We start from the raw sequence: 17,415 nt of genomic DNA on the forward strand, positions 1-17,415 counted from the left end.
TCTTTGGTTTCTCTCTCTCTCTCATGTACCCACATAGGAAGGTGTCTCTAGACCTGTGTTTTGCACTCTGATCTTCCCTAGGTAAAGGAATGCTACTTAACCACCAATGAGACTTTCATCTGTGTAAAGCCTAAAGGTGGCCACACACGTGGTGATCTGACAATGTGACAAACATCGTCAGATCCGCCACACACCGTCAGGGCTGAAACAGCAGATAAGGAGGTAGAAACAATAGGATTTCTACCTCCTTCTGCCGATTCAGCCCTGACAGCAGATTTTGCTCAGGCGCCTTCTATGGCACCCGATCAAAATTTTCTGACCTGGCTGATTGGCGAGTCGACCGATATCAGCAGCTTCCTGCGATACCGGTCGACTCACGACGTGCCATACACGCACCGAATATCGTACGAAACGAGGTTTTGTACGATATTATCGGTGCGTGTATGGCCAGCTTTAAGAAGGCCATACAAAGCCAACCAGTGCTGTACTTTGGCCGGTCATTCTACAGGCTGAATGGATGGATATCATACAAGAGGCCATACACCTGTATGGCTAGTTTTGTATTTCATTCAGACCAAATGAATGATTATGAAGAAAGGAAGTAAAGAGTGGATGCAGTGCTGTGATAGGATCCGTAATTCTCAACCCACACAGGGATTATCTATCTGAATTCCCCATCTCATCGAATATGTCCAGATGGACGGGCAGTATGGTTGAATGGATGAAAGCAGCAGAACTGCCTGACTGTATCTGGGCATGTGTGGCTGTCTCTGTTCACTACTTTAACACCTTTGCTAGACTTTATGCGGTATATTCTTTTTTTGTTGTTGTTGCTTAGGTGGGAAAAGTTTAACTTAAAATGCAGTTTGGAATTACCAAACCAAACTGGTAAATGCTTGTTAGAGGCTTTCGTCTAAAATGAACCTTTCAGTAACAAGAAAAATCTCTTATCTCTTCACCTATGGATGTACCTCAAAGGGGTATTGTGGTCGGAATATAAAGTGGTTACTTTTACCAGCAGCAAACAAAATGTGAATTCTTGTGCAATGTTCTGTTTTACTTTACTGCTTCATAAGTTATTGGCACATTTTGTTCTAAGTTGGGGAATCTATTTCCTGCTACTCGTTTGGCTATTTTTATTTCCTTTCAGGCAAACGGCACACGCCTGTCATGCTTTATAGAATAGGCTGAGCCACTGTCCCACATGACTAAGCAGGATCGAGTATCTTTAATTTGAATGGCTCACAAACTTACTGCACTGTTACTTGGAATTCCAATGGATGGCTTATAGGATCAGCACCATTAAATGAAAATATATGTTGAAAATAAATGTTTGAAATTCCAACCAGGGCCTACAAATAAGCTAATTCTTGGCAACAAATGTCCTGTTTTATATGAGAGGTTTTCATTCTATAGTCCTGTAGAGAGGCAGGAATAACATATGACACCTGTCTATCTTCCTGTGTTAGAACTAAGCCCATTGTATTCTGCATAGCATATCTGTTGTCTGCTATGTAACTTGTGCCTTTTCCTTTTTCCATAGCTGCCCCCATGGCTATAGCTATACATACATACATACATACATACATACATACATACATACATACATACATGGCTAAACAGCAGCTTAATTATATCAACTATAGTAAGGTTTCTGAAGCAGTTTTTACCAATGCATCGCAACAGTACATTGTATTGAAAAGCACAGAATGCCCTTTTATTGTTTTCTGTAACTTTAATCTATATAAATGCATACAATCAGAACCTCTAATGCATCAAAAATAACATCATTTCTTTAAAGTTGTTTAAAAAAAAGTTATAAGAAATTATGTTTTGACTGTAGAGCATAGAGACACAGTTTTACTCCAAGCAGAGCCTCCTGCAGGCCAGCGGTCCCATGGGGCCAAATAGCCAATCACAGCCCTTATTTGAGCATATGCATAGACTATTGTTCATGCACTAATTGGGTGGGGGAGAGATCCCGCCCCCTTCCCCAGCTTCAGTGTTGGTTTTCATAGAGGGGTTTTAAGCATTCAGGATTATGCGAAATAAATAAAGAAGACCAAGTGAAATGTTGCTTAAAATAGGTCCATCTAAATGTTACCAAAAGTTAATGTAAAGCTGAACTACCCCATTAAAATCATTCTATTAAAGGCCAGGTCCAGCAGCAGCACAGTAAGGGCTTATAGGTAAGCCCTAACATATTATATAACTCTGTGAAACCCCATTTATGTATTATAACTCAATATTGGAACATACTTGTGGCTGCCTTGCAGAATCTTCTGGTCACTGGTTTAATCAGAAGCAGTAGTATTTTGGCTTTCTACTCAGTATTGTATTTTGCCATAGGATGCTGGGAGGGGGGTACATGGTGTAATAGGCACAGGTATTTTAATACCTTTATTAATTTACTTGCTTCAGCAGATTTCCCACTATTTCCCTGTATATAACTGCTTTTTCTCTTATTGCCTTACCCCTCACTTCTAGCCCTGTAGTGTGTACAGTATTAGTTGGACGTTCTCAGCACATGTATGACTACTGGCAAAATGTTTTTCTATAGATGCTTCTAGTGCAGCCGACCATATACTTATGTATTCTCACTGCAGGAATACGCCATTGTACTCAGCCAGTGTTATCCTTGCACTCTCAGGCTTGCTCGCTGCTGTTTTATATTCCTTCCGACAAACGCTCATCCATTTCTGAATGACAAAAATGCAGCATGGTAGAGATGAGATATTAGATCTCTATAGAACATCCGTGTTCTATGGCAGTGGATTGCAGTGCATCATGCAGCTTTGATTGATTCATGTAGATGGAATCTTTGCCTTTCTTTGGCTTTCAGTTACATTAGTTCATTGCTGCATTGCAACTTAAATGGCTTCTTCCAAGGCACAGTCTATTGTGTGCCTATTTATTGATTGGACGGTATTGTAGCACATTTGATCATATGACAGTATTCACCTTTTTCAGAAACGGGGATTATTCCAAGCAGGTGTTGCTGGTTAATGTGTTTGAACATGAGCAGTTAATCAGGATAGTACTCGCAGGATAGTACTCACAGGAATGATTTACTGGCATTAGTTACAGCCATTACCAGTGGAAAGGCAAATGTTATCATGATAGAGGGCTAGTACATTCTAGTGCATTACTCAGTGTTGCCTTTTTCCTTTCTATGCTTCCCTACTCACTTCCAGCCTAACAAGCGGTATAGAATCTGTATGGCTTCCCCGGATGAGCCACAGTAGCAAGAAAGTGGCACCCGTCCTGGCCCGTGCCACTTACTTATATTTTGTCTTGTATATTATTCTCATTACATTTTATACAAAGTGGAACTTTCTGGACCCCCAGCACAACAGGAAGCCCATTAAAACTGCTTTCTGTATCTCTAAGCAAGTGTAGTACTGGTTACTGTATTTAAGCTCTTTTTAAGGGGGTTGGTTTTTGTGTCAAATATTTCAGCAATGTATTAAATACTAAATCCCATATCGGCTTGTTCCAGTATTGTAGGGGAATATGCCCCTGTCCAACACCTCTTGGTTATTAGCTGTCCGTTAACACTAGTGTCGCCCAAGAGCGTTCATTCACTTCATTGCCGCTGGACAATATTGACACTAATGATATAGATAGAGTTTGCCGTTTGTCGTTTCCCTTTACCAATCGGCCATTTGCGACCCTGCTGCCAGACCATCTGGGTATGTATGGCCAGTTGCGCTGCCACCCTAACCAATAGTCCTGCAGTCCTAGTGTGTCGCAGATTTTCAGCCCTGCCAGAAAATTTCAGTGGGCGGGGAAAGGAAGTGGATAGGATCTGCAACGATGTAACTACGCATCACTTCCTGCTGCTCTGATATTTGGGACAGTCTAACCCAGTGATCAGAACAATAGGTGGTCGTGCACACGTATGACCCGTTCAACAGTATACACGTGTTTTGTGTAAAATGCCATCTGGGTCAGGCCTTTGTATGGCCGCTTTATATGTTCAGGTCAAGTTCTTTTCTGTTTAATTTTTTCTACTTAAGGCAGATGGCACATGGGGACAACGTGCTCCTTTCAGCCTGTAAATGCTCTAGTCATGGCTCCAGCGCCCCCCAGGCCACAGAGAGTATGCCCAGTGTGCCATAGCCCTAAGTGTTTGCAACACAGTTCACTTTGATTGCTCCCTGCCATGTGTGACACTTGGTGCTTCCCATTCACCGGAGCCAAAACCCTGAATGTCATTTATGTCTAATCCAGCAATGAACCTCAAACAAGGGGTGCAAAAGGACACCATCCTGCTACTGGCAAGAGAGACAAATTGTAATATATTTGGCATGTACGCGTTGTTTAAATGTGCAAGTATTAAGTGTTAAGTGCAGAACCTTCTCTCAGATTTGTAACTTCTCCCTATAAATGGGAGCCTATCCCCTTATGTATCCCCCTTCCTGTCCAAGCAAATAAGTACTTTGCCATCTTTCTTACAAGACCAACCAATTGCTCTATTTCCATTGGCTACCCTACTGTTAGCAAACACCCATAGCAGCTCCAGCTTTATTTCTCTGTTTCTAAAGGACATGTAAACCCCCCCCCCCCCCCATTCCCTTAATCACTTGGGATTCCTTCTCCTCCTCTAACCCCCTCAGCCCCTTCTCTCAGGAATTTACTTTGACTGTTGGCTCAGTTCTTCTACTAAACATGCCCTCCAGTCTAGCAGCCAATGAAGAGATGGCAGTGCTGGTTTTCATAGAAACTCTGCTCTATCTGCTGGAGAAACATGTTTTTTCTCCTAACCTTCTCTCCTGAGCTTAGTGTAATCATTACAGTGCTCAATCCAAGCAGGATCAAAGTAAGTTCTGCCTGTGTAAGCCTGCATTCTTCATTGCATGAACTTTACAGCGCACATGTGCTGTTTACAGATGTAAATTTCACTGATGATGTCAGAGGGAAAATGGCTGCTGGATGAAAGCTGCTATTTGTTTTAGGAAAATGTTATGGTGTTGGCGAACAGAGGGGATATATGCAGTATAAATGTGGGTGTGGGAGATGTGCCCAACTTATACACATGGTAGGAAAATGTAGGGTTTACATGTCCTTTAAGACTGTGCTTATACAATTGCAATGCAAGCATACCAGGGACGCTTTAATCTATGGATATGTATCATTTATTCATTTATTTGTGGGTTTAAGTTTGTTGTTGAAAAACACATTCAGGGTTTGTCTTTTTATCTTTCTCTTCAATATGTGTTCAGCCTAATTCCCAGTAATTTTCCCTTCCTACAGCCCCATAGGGAAAAAAAAAAATCTCACTGACTTGTTTGTTAATTCATGGTGGCACGGGCGCCACCTCCCTTTTTTGTTTTTATTTTATTATATTGCACTTGCCACGATAATTGGTGGCGCGTGCAGTAAAGCGAGCGTATTGGGGAGGGTGCGTGATCCCATAGTATGTACCAGCCAGTAGGGGAGAGATTGGGGAAAAGCACTGTACTCATACCCACATCTGTAGGCCGGGAAATGCAATATGAATGAAATGAATGTTTTTATTCTGAAATTTTTCGATTCTGTTTTACACCGTCAGGGGGACTCATCGTGTACCTTCGCAATGGCGTTCAGCCACTAGCGACTCCATTAATCAGCATCATTACAAGTTCTATCAGCATTGTAAGATCTAAGGCACTTATATAGAATCATTAGCCAGAGTACATCCTGGCATCTCCACAAGCAGGGAATGATGGGATTTCAGTTCCTAGTATGGTGTGTTAGAGTATGGTGCTCATGCACTGCACACCCCGCTGTCGTAGTGGTTTATTCCTTTCTACTTGCTCTGGAGAGAGGATTTGCTGGGAAACATCATATATTGGGCCCAGTAATGAGGCAAGCGACGCAGTGCCCCCCGCTGGTATGAAGTCAATTCTCTGTTTCGATCCATTATTTTGTGCTTCTCATACTGAAGTCAGGTACACAATTTCCACATCTCCCTCTTGTTGCTTTTATAACACCCTCTACCCTGTTGCCCTATTTGTGTCTGTATTTATTATAAAAAAAAAATCCTTTTTATTGTTAAAATTGAGTATTGGTATTTTTATTTAGTAATTAATTTTACCACTGGACATAACATTATTTAGTAAGGTACTCAGATCTATAAAGCTTTTTATTAATCTGAATTTTTTTACTCTGCTTCAATCCAAAAGTCACCGATTTTTAACCAAATCTTTAAGGAAACAAAAAAAAAAAAGAAGGAAACTGTGATTTTTATTTGTTGCAATACACTTTAAATTACAGAATCTACTTTATGGGCTCAGAGCTTCGATTTCTATGTACGTTTGAGCTTTTCACACATCATACAGCTGTTAATGGTATCAAAGTATTCTATCTCCAACCCCCACACACACGCCTGTATAGGATATTCAATGTATTTTGTGGTTTTTGAGACTATAGGACGTTTAGTGTCTGACGCATACGTTTTCATGTGTATTTTTAAAGAAATGTATGGCTATTCAAATACTTGGAGAAAAGGGTATCTCATTTCAATTTGTAAAAAAAAAACAAAAAAATAAAATCTTTTTAACTGTCATTAAAATGCTTTGTAAAATGCAAAACTGTAACTGGAGAACCTACGTTTAATAAATATCATAGATTTTCTGTATTATTAAACCTTGTCCGGGTGCTTGCTTTACTCCTGATTAGTTAGGGGGCTCTCAAGTCAATCCCACTTCAGTTAAAATATATATTAAATAACGATCCGTTATGCTATTTGACCATTAACAGGTTAAACATCAGGCTCACCGTATTGTCAAATAGACTCAGGTGCCCATGCCCCAAACCTCTCGCTTGTTTCCTCTCTCTCCATTTTAGTTAACCCATGAACCACATCATTTTCAAAAAACAATGGTTCAGTCACCGCTTCCTTATAGTGGCCCGGGTGCAGTAACCTGCAGCAAAGGGAGATCCAAACAGCTAAGCACACACTCATCCAGCTCCAAAAGCTTTATTCATGGCAGAACGTAATCATAGGTACTTGCTTTTGCTGTCATTCAGGGACCTTGAGCAGAAGCAGGGCAGTCGGTTCCTCTGCAGCACGGCTAATATGTGGGGTGCAGCTAAGCTTGGGGAGTATGTGACCAATCATCAGCAGCGACAGTAGGCCAGGTGGCTTATTAAAGGCCCATTTAGTTCTAGACTTACCAATGTAAGTCAATATTTCAGACTTGGCTTATTGCTTAGTCCAGCTGGTTAGGCCAATCCAACTTGCTTTCTGTGGGGCCCTTACACATGGGCATTTACTTCTGCATGTTTGTGCTTTTAGTGGTGTGTGTTTATGCTTTCCATTGCATTTACTAGTGGAGCCCATTCTTCAGCCCTGTACCACGCTGCACCACACTGTACCCCGCTGCACTGCAGGTGCTATTCTGAATGTTGTGGCTCGCCTGCATTTAGGGGTTCAGCACAAAGCCTGTGGGTACAGGGACAACTGAATAGAATGGTCTTTAACTCATACATCCATGTGGGTTAGTATAAAGAGCCACAGCATGGGACCGCAAGACATTCCCATCATAATGAGGCATATTCCCATCTTTAATATGTTGGCATTTTAGGTGGAGAAACTTGTAAAATAATGTGTGACTGTGTGTGTGTGTGTGTGTATATATATGTATGTATGTGTATATGTATATATATATATATATATATTTTTCACAATCACATGGGAGAATCCCACAAGGTGGGGACCCCATTGCAGCATATATATATATATATATATATATATATATATATATATATATATATATATATAATGAAGCAAGTACTTGGCTCATACTAACACTGAGCATTTGTATTTGGGCAGTAACCCTTAGCAATAGTTTTTTTTTCAGCTGCAGGTAGAACAAAGGAAAGCAAAAGTTTGTTGGTTGCCATGGGTTACTGCCAAATGTACTCAGTGCCAATATAAGCCCCTGTGTCCCTTCATGAACAACTCATTGGGGAAAAAATTTTACTCCTATAAATAATAGGAACCAATCAGCAGTAGCTTTATAACAGATCTGGTAATTTGAGCATATTAAAATATTTCATTGGAAGATCTTGGCAAAAGCTCCACATGTTGGTATGTGTTATTTAAAAAAAGGTAGCTGAGTGGCTCAGCTGGGAAATGATCTATTAACTCCCCCACGTTCTTTTTATCTAGGCAAATGCACTGGGGCATCTAGTAGGAGCGCTGGACCTGCGTCCCTCCCCTGTGTTGACTCTGTTGCCCTTTAACCTGTTCTGTTACAGAGATTATGTAAGATTGTGTTTAAACTAAAGCAGAGGGCACAATTGAAATTGTATTTGGCCCCATAATGTGCAGGGCCCACTACCCACTACAAATTCAGCCATAATCTGCTCTCCATCGCTGTTATATTTCAGGCTTGGCCTTTTAAGTGCGATAATGATTCAGCAGGACATAGCTTGCACATTGCATGTTTATCAATATGGCAACTTCTGTTTGTGTGGATCAACCAGATGCTGCAATGGGGTCCCCACCTTGTGGGATTCTCCCATGTGATTGTGAAAGGATACCTGTCCCTACAGCTTTGCTATACAGATAATGATATATAATCCAGATGATTTGGATGTGTGCTCCTTTCTAAAAATCCTCATTGTCTTTAGAAAACAGTAAAAGGACACAGTGGTTTTTCATTGGGAAATGAACCCTGAAGAATCCCTTCTTACTAGTCAACGGTCCCCAAGCTTTAGTTATTTGACAAACTGAAATTGGTCTTCTTGGAGAATTTTGGGAATTCCCCTGCAAGTCTGCAATGCCCTCAGCCTAAGGGTCCCTACATAAAGCTGAACCCTCAAATCATATTACAATATGAGAGAAGCGATACTCCTGTTATAGAAGTGCAGCAGTGTTATGATTTGGCACCACGGGCGGAGATGGGTGCTCTAACTGGGAGCAGTGCTATCCAAGATATTAAACAATTTGAGCCCATGAGACCAAAGAGGTCTATGAATATGCAGGGACCAAAAAAATTTTGAAAATCTGGACTGCCCTGACTTGCCCTATCACATGGCAACCCCCCACCCAGTAGGGTAAGTAATGCGACTGCTATTTACTGGTCCGTTCAAGATGCAAACTCATTGGAAGCGTTCTCCTCCTGCCCTGGAGTAATGCACCAACCACCTGTAATTATGTGAGGTATTGAAACCATTAAAAGCCAGGGGTAAAATTGGGCAAATCCCATTGCATTGGGCTTGGCAATACCAGAAATAGTGCAGGAATACTGTACTTTATTAAAAGTGATGCTTGGCTTTCCTATTCTGCCTAAATAACCAAGTCTATTCAACAAAGTGTAGTTTTTACTCAGACTGAGTTCAGAATGTGTAAGTCTTCCATCACAACTCTTCCACTTTCTTGCCTCACAGTGAGCCATCATGGCTTGTCATTCTGCCCACTCTCTTCTCGCTGGCCTAATGTCAGTTCAGTTGTGTTTTACCCCCGGCAGAGGGCCTAAAGCAGATGTTGGGCTTATTTACTGTCCATCACTTGGTACAAAATAAATATCAAATATGAATGACTTGGAAAATTCTATATTACAAATGAATAAATACAAAGCACTGGAGCAACATCTCCTAAGAATAAATACCATTGTTTAGGAGGGCCGGTCTCAAAGAATGTGTATTCTTATATCATTGCAAGGGTAACGAGCGACTTAATCACTAAAAGTCTTCAGGGAGCAGCGACTGTTACTGGAAAAGAAGAAATAAAAAGCACACGTGGGTATTAAGGGGTGCTGGTATGTGGCAAATTTGACATGGGGGGGGGGGGGAGGGAGAGGGGACTAGTTCAGGGCAGTTGCTAGCTTCTCAAAAGGCCAGGGGCACAGACTGGCAGCTAGACTTATGCAGGAAAATTGGGACCAGTCTGTAGCTTATTAAGAAGTTGGGATACTTCACCTTTACGTTTTACTTTTTAGTATGATGTTAAAACTTATATTTTGACACAATTTGCAATTGGTCTTCATTTTTGTAGCTTTTCAGTTATTTAGCTTTTTTTTTTTTTTTAGCTCTCCAGTTTGGTATTTCAGCAGAAACTAGGTTGCTTATTTACCCTAGCAACCAGACAGTGATGTAAATGAGAGACTGGAAAATAAATAGGTGAAGGACTGAATACTAAGAATAAAATTGTTGCCCCTCAGAGCAACAGTTTTTTTGTGTGCAGGGGGTCAGAGACCCCAATCTGAAATCTAGAAGGAGGTAGAAAAGGAAGGCAAACTATTATAAAAAAAAAAAAAAAAATGAAGACCAATTGTAAAGTTGCTAGGAATGGGACATTCTATAACATACTAAAGGTTAAAGTTAAAGTGAACCAACCCTAAGCCCAGTTTGGATCACTAGTGCTACACCCTGAGGTAACAGGTTGGGAGGCTAGGCTGTGGAATCCCAGTCCCAAAAAGCTGGTATCACAAGTGATTCTTATAGTAATCTCTAACCTGTTTACTAAAGTTAAAAATAAGTGGAAAGAGGTGACAGATAACCCTTAGTGCTACAAACTAACTTCCTTAGTGCTACAAAGGACAGGATGATCCTAAATGTATTCACCAGGTATAAAAAAAAAAACAAAAAACCCTCCCAGACTAAAGTACATGGGCAGGTCAAGCAATGCAGAATGCCCCAAAGGCCAGACCAGTAACTCAGGCTTTTAGTTTGTAACTGTTTGTAACTATTTGTCTGCTGTGGTGCCATTTCTAGCTGACCAATTAGATTCCCCAAGAGTTAAATCCTCAGCAGTGTGCCTATTGGGACTGGTCAATGACTTCCCCTCGACCAATTTAGGATTCTGTTGAGATCAACCCTATTCTATGCAAAGAGACTGATCATTGGGGTGTAGTGGATTTTCATGGGTGTCCACAATAGACTGCTCAGAGTTGTTTTGTGTGTATGTTGAAAAATGTATTTACAGGGAATCTAAACTCAAAATTGAGTGCTTTACTGAGCACCCCTACAATTTTGGAATTTACATTAACAGCTGAAATATTGCTGTTTTGGTGTACTAAGACCAGGCTTTTGGCTCAACAGAGAGGCAGTAACCCTATAGATAATGGACAATACCATAGAAAGTGCATGGACAGTCAGGGCAGAGAGCTGTTGAGCCACAAGTCTGGTATTAGCAGTCTAAAACAGCCAATATCTCAGATACTATGAAAATGAATGTAAATTCCAAAGGTTCTCAGACAACCACTTTTTGCATCAGTTCAATTTGTGGGTTCAGACACTTAAGCAAGAACTAGAAGGCATCAGCTTTGTACTAGAAATAATTACCTGCACAACCTCGTTAGGCACTCCGACGCATCCCTGCAGGAGGCACCTAGCGGGCGCAAAGACAGGCCCCTCCAAAATGGTGTCATCCTCGGGAGTCTGACTGCTGCCCTGACGGATGGGTTGATGAGGCAGGCACCTTCCAGCTAAACAGAAAATTCTGCTCAATCATTGGGTTTTTTTTGAATAAGAAATTGCATTACAGAGCAGCATCAGGGGAGAGCTGACCAATCAGGGGTGTAACTACAGAGGAAGCAGACTCTGCAGTTGCAGGAAGTGCCAAGGGTGTATGGGGCCCAGTAAGACTCCACATAGTGAGCAACTGCAATATATCTTAGTAAAATAGGTCAACCTACCCATGTTTAGGGGCCCAGTAAAATCTAGTTACGCTACAGTGACCATTCTTACTAGTAAGAGAACTATGGGAGTTGTGGCATTTAAAGCATTCATCTATGGTTGCTTCCCTTCCGCTGCCAGAATCTTATGAGTTCAATGTAGCAGGAAGATCTCCTTACCGCATGGGTCATCATCTTTAACACTCACAGAGATGTTATTTATCCCATATCATTAGGGTGATCCACTCCTGGCATTTCTGAGGCTTTATTTCATGTTACTAATATACTGTACATCTCTTGTGGGAATTCCCCTATAAAAACTTATTCTTCCTAGCAGTCTACATCCCAATGGGTACAGACCACCCCCCCCAAACCAATGAACACAAGTATTGTGCACACTACAGGGACCTAGGGATAACAGATGAGTGTAGAGGCCTTTGGGGGGGGATTACAAATGCACCCCTAATTAATTTATAGAGAAGCTGCAGACTGCATTGGTGTCTGTGCATAAATGCACGATTAATCTAAATTTGATTGTGTCCAGGGTTAGAGGTGTGAGATACCATTCCTTATTCCATTCTCCTTACTAAGCACCAATTGGAGCTAGTTATCATATCTATAAAAATTAATTGATTAGAGAAGTAGTACAAGTACATAAGGCCCAAGGGCAAGTAAAGCTATTATTAAAAGAACTTAATGAACCTGCCGGGAATGTTCTCTGACCCTGGGGCTGTGCCAAATCACCAGCACATCATATTCTATTTATATTCCAACCTTTCCACTTCCACCGTCCTGATCCCATAACTAAATGTTATTCATCAGATCCAGCAGCAGCAGCAGCAGCCATGGCCAGAGCAGGCACAGTGTATCATAGAACGGGGGTCCTTTGGCACCTTTATATTTGGTAGTTTCATAAAGTGTGAGATGCAAAGAGGAAAGCTATCAGAGACCCCCCCCCCCACCCATTAGCCCCAAACAATGGGACTCACAGCAATGTGCAAAAGTCAACAGAAAAAAATTGCTGTTGGACCTTTCTCTAGAACAGGAAACGAGAAGATGAAGCAGGGGGTATCTGCCCAAACTGCCCCTGAGAGCCCAATGCAACTGCACAGTTTTCTGCACTGTCCTTCATGTCTGTGCAGCCAGTTAGAATATGCCTGTGAAAAATGGCTGCAAAGTGGATGGGTTATCAAAAGGGTAGGGTTGACACCTCACCCCTATAATACCAGCCTCATATTGACTCCATGCATGCAATAAAAGTTGCAAGTTTGCACCAGGTCTTGTAGCTCATAGCAACCAGTCAAGTAGTATTTACTGGTCACCTTTCTGAGAACAAATATCTAATTGGTTGCTATGGGTTACTACAAACCTTGTGCCACTTATTACATAACCATTATAGTGTGTAAACACTCGGCTGCACAGGCATACCCCTCAAAACTAAAACAGAACAATTGTGCCAACATTACCGTATCAGATTCTTAGAAAATGTGTGAACCCCAAGAGACTTTGGGACTTATTTACTGAGTCAATCATTGTTTTATTTGATATACTGGTTTAGAGCTGTCTTTAGGGGGTAAGGTTGCCACCTCACCCCATCAATACCAGCCACATATAAAATCCACATCCTGCATTGCTAGTTAGCAATTAATTTAGATGCATGCTGCATGGCTGCATGTAAATCAGTTCAGTCTGCAGCATGAATCCAAATGAATTGCTAACTAGCCATGCAGGATGTGGATTCAATATGTGGCTTCAGGTTAGACAGCTCTGTACACAAGACCCTGCCACCCCTGAGAGGTCCTGCCTCCCAGACAGCAGCAATGCTCACAACTGGGGCTGCGTGGTACTACTTGGATTGCAAAAGATAATGCCCTGCTTGTTTTATAAAGAGAGATGTATATATCAGGTATTTAAGGAGAAAATTAAGTTCAATGCAAAAAAAGTACAGCCTGCAGATTTCCAGTCTCTGACTGCTGAAAGTCGAAGTTGAGTAACTCTGGGTTTGTGATCTCTGGTGTTTAATTTGTAGGCCTCCATTTTTAAAGGGGCGAGTAAAACATATTGTGGCTAAATTGCACACATACCCTGCCTTATGCATGTTCATGGTGTCTGCCTGGGACTCTATCCTGTTAGAAAGTGCTAGTGGCTCACCTGGTGAGTAAATAGGCAAAACAGGACCAAGATGAGAGTCCATTTCCCAGGCTGCATGACCATGATGCTGGGGGATCCTGTGAGGCCCGGTGCTGAAGAACAGGCTGCAGAGTTAAGGGGAAGTCTCCCTCCCTCCCTGAAGCTTTATATTCTGCTGTCTGGTCATATTTCATCACCTTCCCTGCTGCAAGGAACAAAGTGCAACAGATCTTTTAATAAGTTAATGCCTACCAACTCCAAGCTGCACATGTCCCTATAACACTGCCAATATTGCTCAATGCCATGCTGGCACACTTCCATATCTTTATCCTAGAGGAGCCTTGGATACAATGGGCTAATACTTACCTTAATCAGGAATCCAAAAGGGCACAGCTTATACACAGCCTTGTGTTCCAGAGGCACAATGAATGTATCCTGCCATTCCTGTTACCCTGGGAACCACCACCCTGGCCAAAAATGAAGGGCTCCAAATCATTGGATGGATCATTTGCCTCCTATGAAAGAGCAAAAACACAGTGATTGGTGCACAATTTTGTTGAAAATATTATGACTGGTCCCTAAGGCATTTCCCTCCTAGTTCCATGTTTGATCCAAGCAGATGCCAAGGCCTTTTGGGCACAAGTGACTTTTTATAACCCATGTGTGGAGCAGGTTCCTGGACCTGAGTACAAGATTACAATTTAGGCTATGAAAGGAGAAGTCATTGTAAGCATGCATTCATTTAAAAATATCAGTAGCATTTAAGCTATATGTATATGTATTTTCAATTACACCAAATATCTGTCTTTCTCCTTCTAAACTGATGGTTCTTACTCTTGAAGCAATGTAGTACAAGTCAGCTCTACTCCAGCTATGACACCATTTCCCACAATGCCTTGCATGCTTCTTTTGAGAATCATTCTCTTCTTTTGTAATCATTATTGTTTCAGTAGTCAGAACTAGCAGCAGGGTCAGGCTGGCCTGCCAGGGTACCAAGGATATCCCGGTAGGCCCCAGACATTTCTTATTTTAACCATTGGTCTACCTATTACACAGAGGCGGACCTCAAGGCAAATACTACTTGGTTCATTGCCCCCCACCCCCGCTCATTACCCACAACACCAACCCCCCCCCCCTTCTCACTTCCAACCATTTGCTCTTTCCCAGTTCCTCCCCACAAACTGTTGCTTACACAGTAACTTTACCCCCTCCCCATGTGCACCAGCAGCAGGTAAAGGTGGCCATACACACTAAAACTATGATCTTTCCCACAATCACTGGTATTAAAAAAATATTTCGTCCAATCTACTAACATTAAAAGCTGAATTGTCAGACATACAGGTAGAAACAAAGGAATTCTTTAACCCTATCTGATGATTCAGCATTAATGTTACGATGTTCAGGCACCTTCAAAGGCGCCCTATTAAAATTTTCAGTCCTGCCCGATGGATGTGGCAACCGATATTGGTCGCCTCGTCTCACACCATACATGCACTGATAATTGTACAAAACTCTGTTTCATGTGATATTGGTGCGTGTGTGACCACCTTACAAGACACATGGTTATTTAGTTGCAAGGTCACAACTAGAGGTAGGACACACACACCTGTACCTCTAGGCGCACGTCTCTTCTGCCTACCCCTACTTTTGGCCCTGCTATTATATTTAGCTCTATTTGCATCTAATTGTTGTGAGAGTGGGTTGTCAGTGTCAGACAGGCCCAGACTGGCAATCTGTGGGTTCTTGCAAATCCCAGAGGGGCTGCTGTAAGATGCCATAGACAGTCACTATTTATAGGGCTGGTGGGGGCGGTTTGGCCCTCTGTGTACTTGAAATGCCAGGGCCTATTTTGAATCCCAGTCCATGCCTGGTGTGCCTGATGAGCCATAGGGAGGGTTGGACTGGGGGATGCCCCCACACCCTCCAAGGGTCCCCCACTGCAGCCTACACACCCTCCTAGGGGCCCCCACCACCTGCTGAACCCCCTACCTCAATCACACTTACATAATGCTTACCTTTGACATGTCAGGGGTTAGAGATCAGCGGCCTGGGGGAACGCTGGTGGGAATTGGGCTGGCAAAATGTTACTTTTTGGGTTTACGTTCTCTTTTTTTTAACTTTGTGTAACTTACTGGCACTTTATAAATAAATGATAACAACTACTGTGATTAGTTTGTCTTATGGGGTCCTGAGTTCAACTCAACTCTGGCCTGGGCACTGTGTAAGGACTTTGTATGATCTGCCCATCCCTGTATGAACAAGTGCACTACAGTGTGCAAAATTGGCTACAGAAGTCAGAATTGTGAGGGTTGTGGGAAATTCAGCAGGAACAGGTGTCTCTTCTATGTGGAGAGATGCAAAGGTGAAGGGTGTTTACGAGGGTGTTATCTGTGTCACATAAAACAGTGAGTGCTTTTTTGAGATACAGTCGCCTCTAAAGTGCTGAACAGTCAAATAAAAAGTCACTCACTGTCTCATTAGAGAGTTGTAAACAGATTATTGGAGATTAAGGAACTGGTAAACAAAGAAGAAATTGCCAGAAATCTCACTGATGTTTGCTTCCCACTGACTGCAAATGGCGGACTCACCAGTATCTCAGTGTCTGCCATTTGTGCCCAGGAAATCACCCCCCTCAGTGACCCTTCCCATTTTCCTCACCACTGCTTAGATTTGCTGCTTTGCACCCTGGGACTAATGTAACCTTACACAGTCTGTAATTACCTGGGCAGTAACCCACAGCAACCAGTTAGCAACTAGCTTTGTTCAGTCAGCTGTGGGTAGAACAGTGAAAGCAAAAATTTGATTGGTTGCCCTGGCAAATTTACCAAGTGTTAGTAAATGAGCTAGTGTTTGCTGTGAGAACGTGTGACATGCCTGTCTGAATGCTGGGGAATTTAGAAAGAGAGCTCCTGTACAAGCACTGTACTTCCCTGGCCATGGGTCACCACCCTACCCACAAACGTATATCTCATTCTCTGGGAGACAGCACCACCCAGAGGAAAATACAACTCATCATTAGACTTTCCACTTTTGTTCTGTCCTAAATTAGACCAAAATTAGAGCAAAGTCTGACATTGCTAATATGCAGTAAAATGCCTTTGACTGTCGTTACCCGCAATTAAGCCAGACTGCCACATGTGTTTTACATAGAACTATCCCCATTCTTCTGAATGAAAGGGTATTTTCAGATGCTTTGTCACCCTTGGCAAAGACAAGCTCCCACAGGTCACAGGGTCCCGGGTGTGACATTGCCCCCAGAATAATATTGCTTAGGTTCCAGGCCAGGGGAACTTCGGGAGCAGAGAAAGATTGCACTTCCCCAGTCTGACCCACACCAAATTTCAACCCTAACCTGTCTGATTTACGGGTAAACCTGCACATCATCATTAGTTTGTATCACTTGATAATCAGTGATTATCACTCATTAGAACAATGAATGCAACAATTTGATTAGTTGCCATGGGCAAATTTGCCCAGTGTTGATAAATGACCCCCACTGACTGCCTATAGGTTCAATGGTTTGTGTTATTTCTCGAGCCAAACAGGGCAGAGATATTAAAGTTGCTCCATTTTTGGCCCTAGTGAGGTAGATTATCAGTACACAAATAACCCCTGCGAAATGACACAACTCTAAGAAGAAAGCTGGTATGAAGCATAAGGGTAAAGTCACATGGAG

The 17,415-nt window shown here is 42.1% G+C and overlaps 1 protein-coding gene across 1 annotated transcript; it reads right to left on the bottom strand.

Moving 5' to 3' along the window:
* Positions 1-9,530: 9,530 nt before the first annotated feature.
* On the bottom strand, positions 9,531-13,820 carry leap2 (liver expressed antimicrobial peptide 2). Its single transcript, NM_001112914.1, has 3 exons — positions 13,761-13,820; positions 11,278-11,420; positions 9,531-9,705 (listed from the first exon to the last, which is right to left on the bottom strand). Exons 1-3 carry the CDS (start codon positions 13,815-13,817, stop codon positions 9,669-9,671), a joined length of 237 nt encoding a protein of 78 aa, NP_001106385.1. The 5' UTR covers positions 13,818-13,820; the 3' UTR covers positions 9,531-9,668.
* Between the last annotated feature and the right edge of the window lie 3,595 nt (positions 13,821-17,415).

This window comes from Xenopus tropicalis, chromosome 3, assembly GCF_000004195.4.
Source record: "Xenopus tropicalis strain Nigerian chromosome 3, UCB_Xtro_10.0, whole genome shotgun sequence".
Classification (NCBI taxonomy): Eukaryota; Metazoa; Chordata; class Amphibia; order Anura; family Pipidae; genus Xenopus; species Xenopus tropicalis.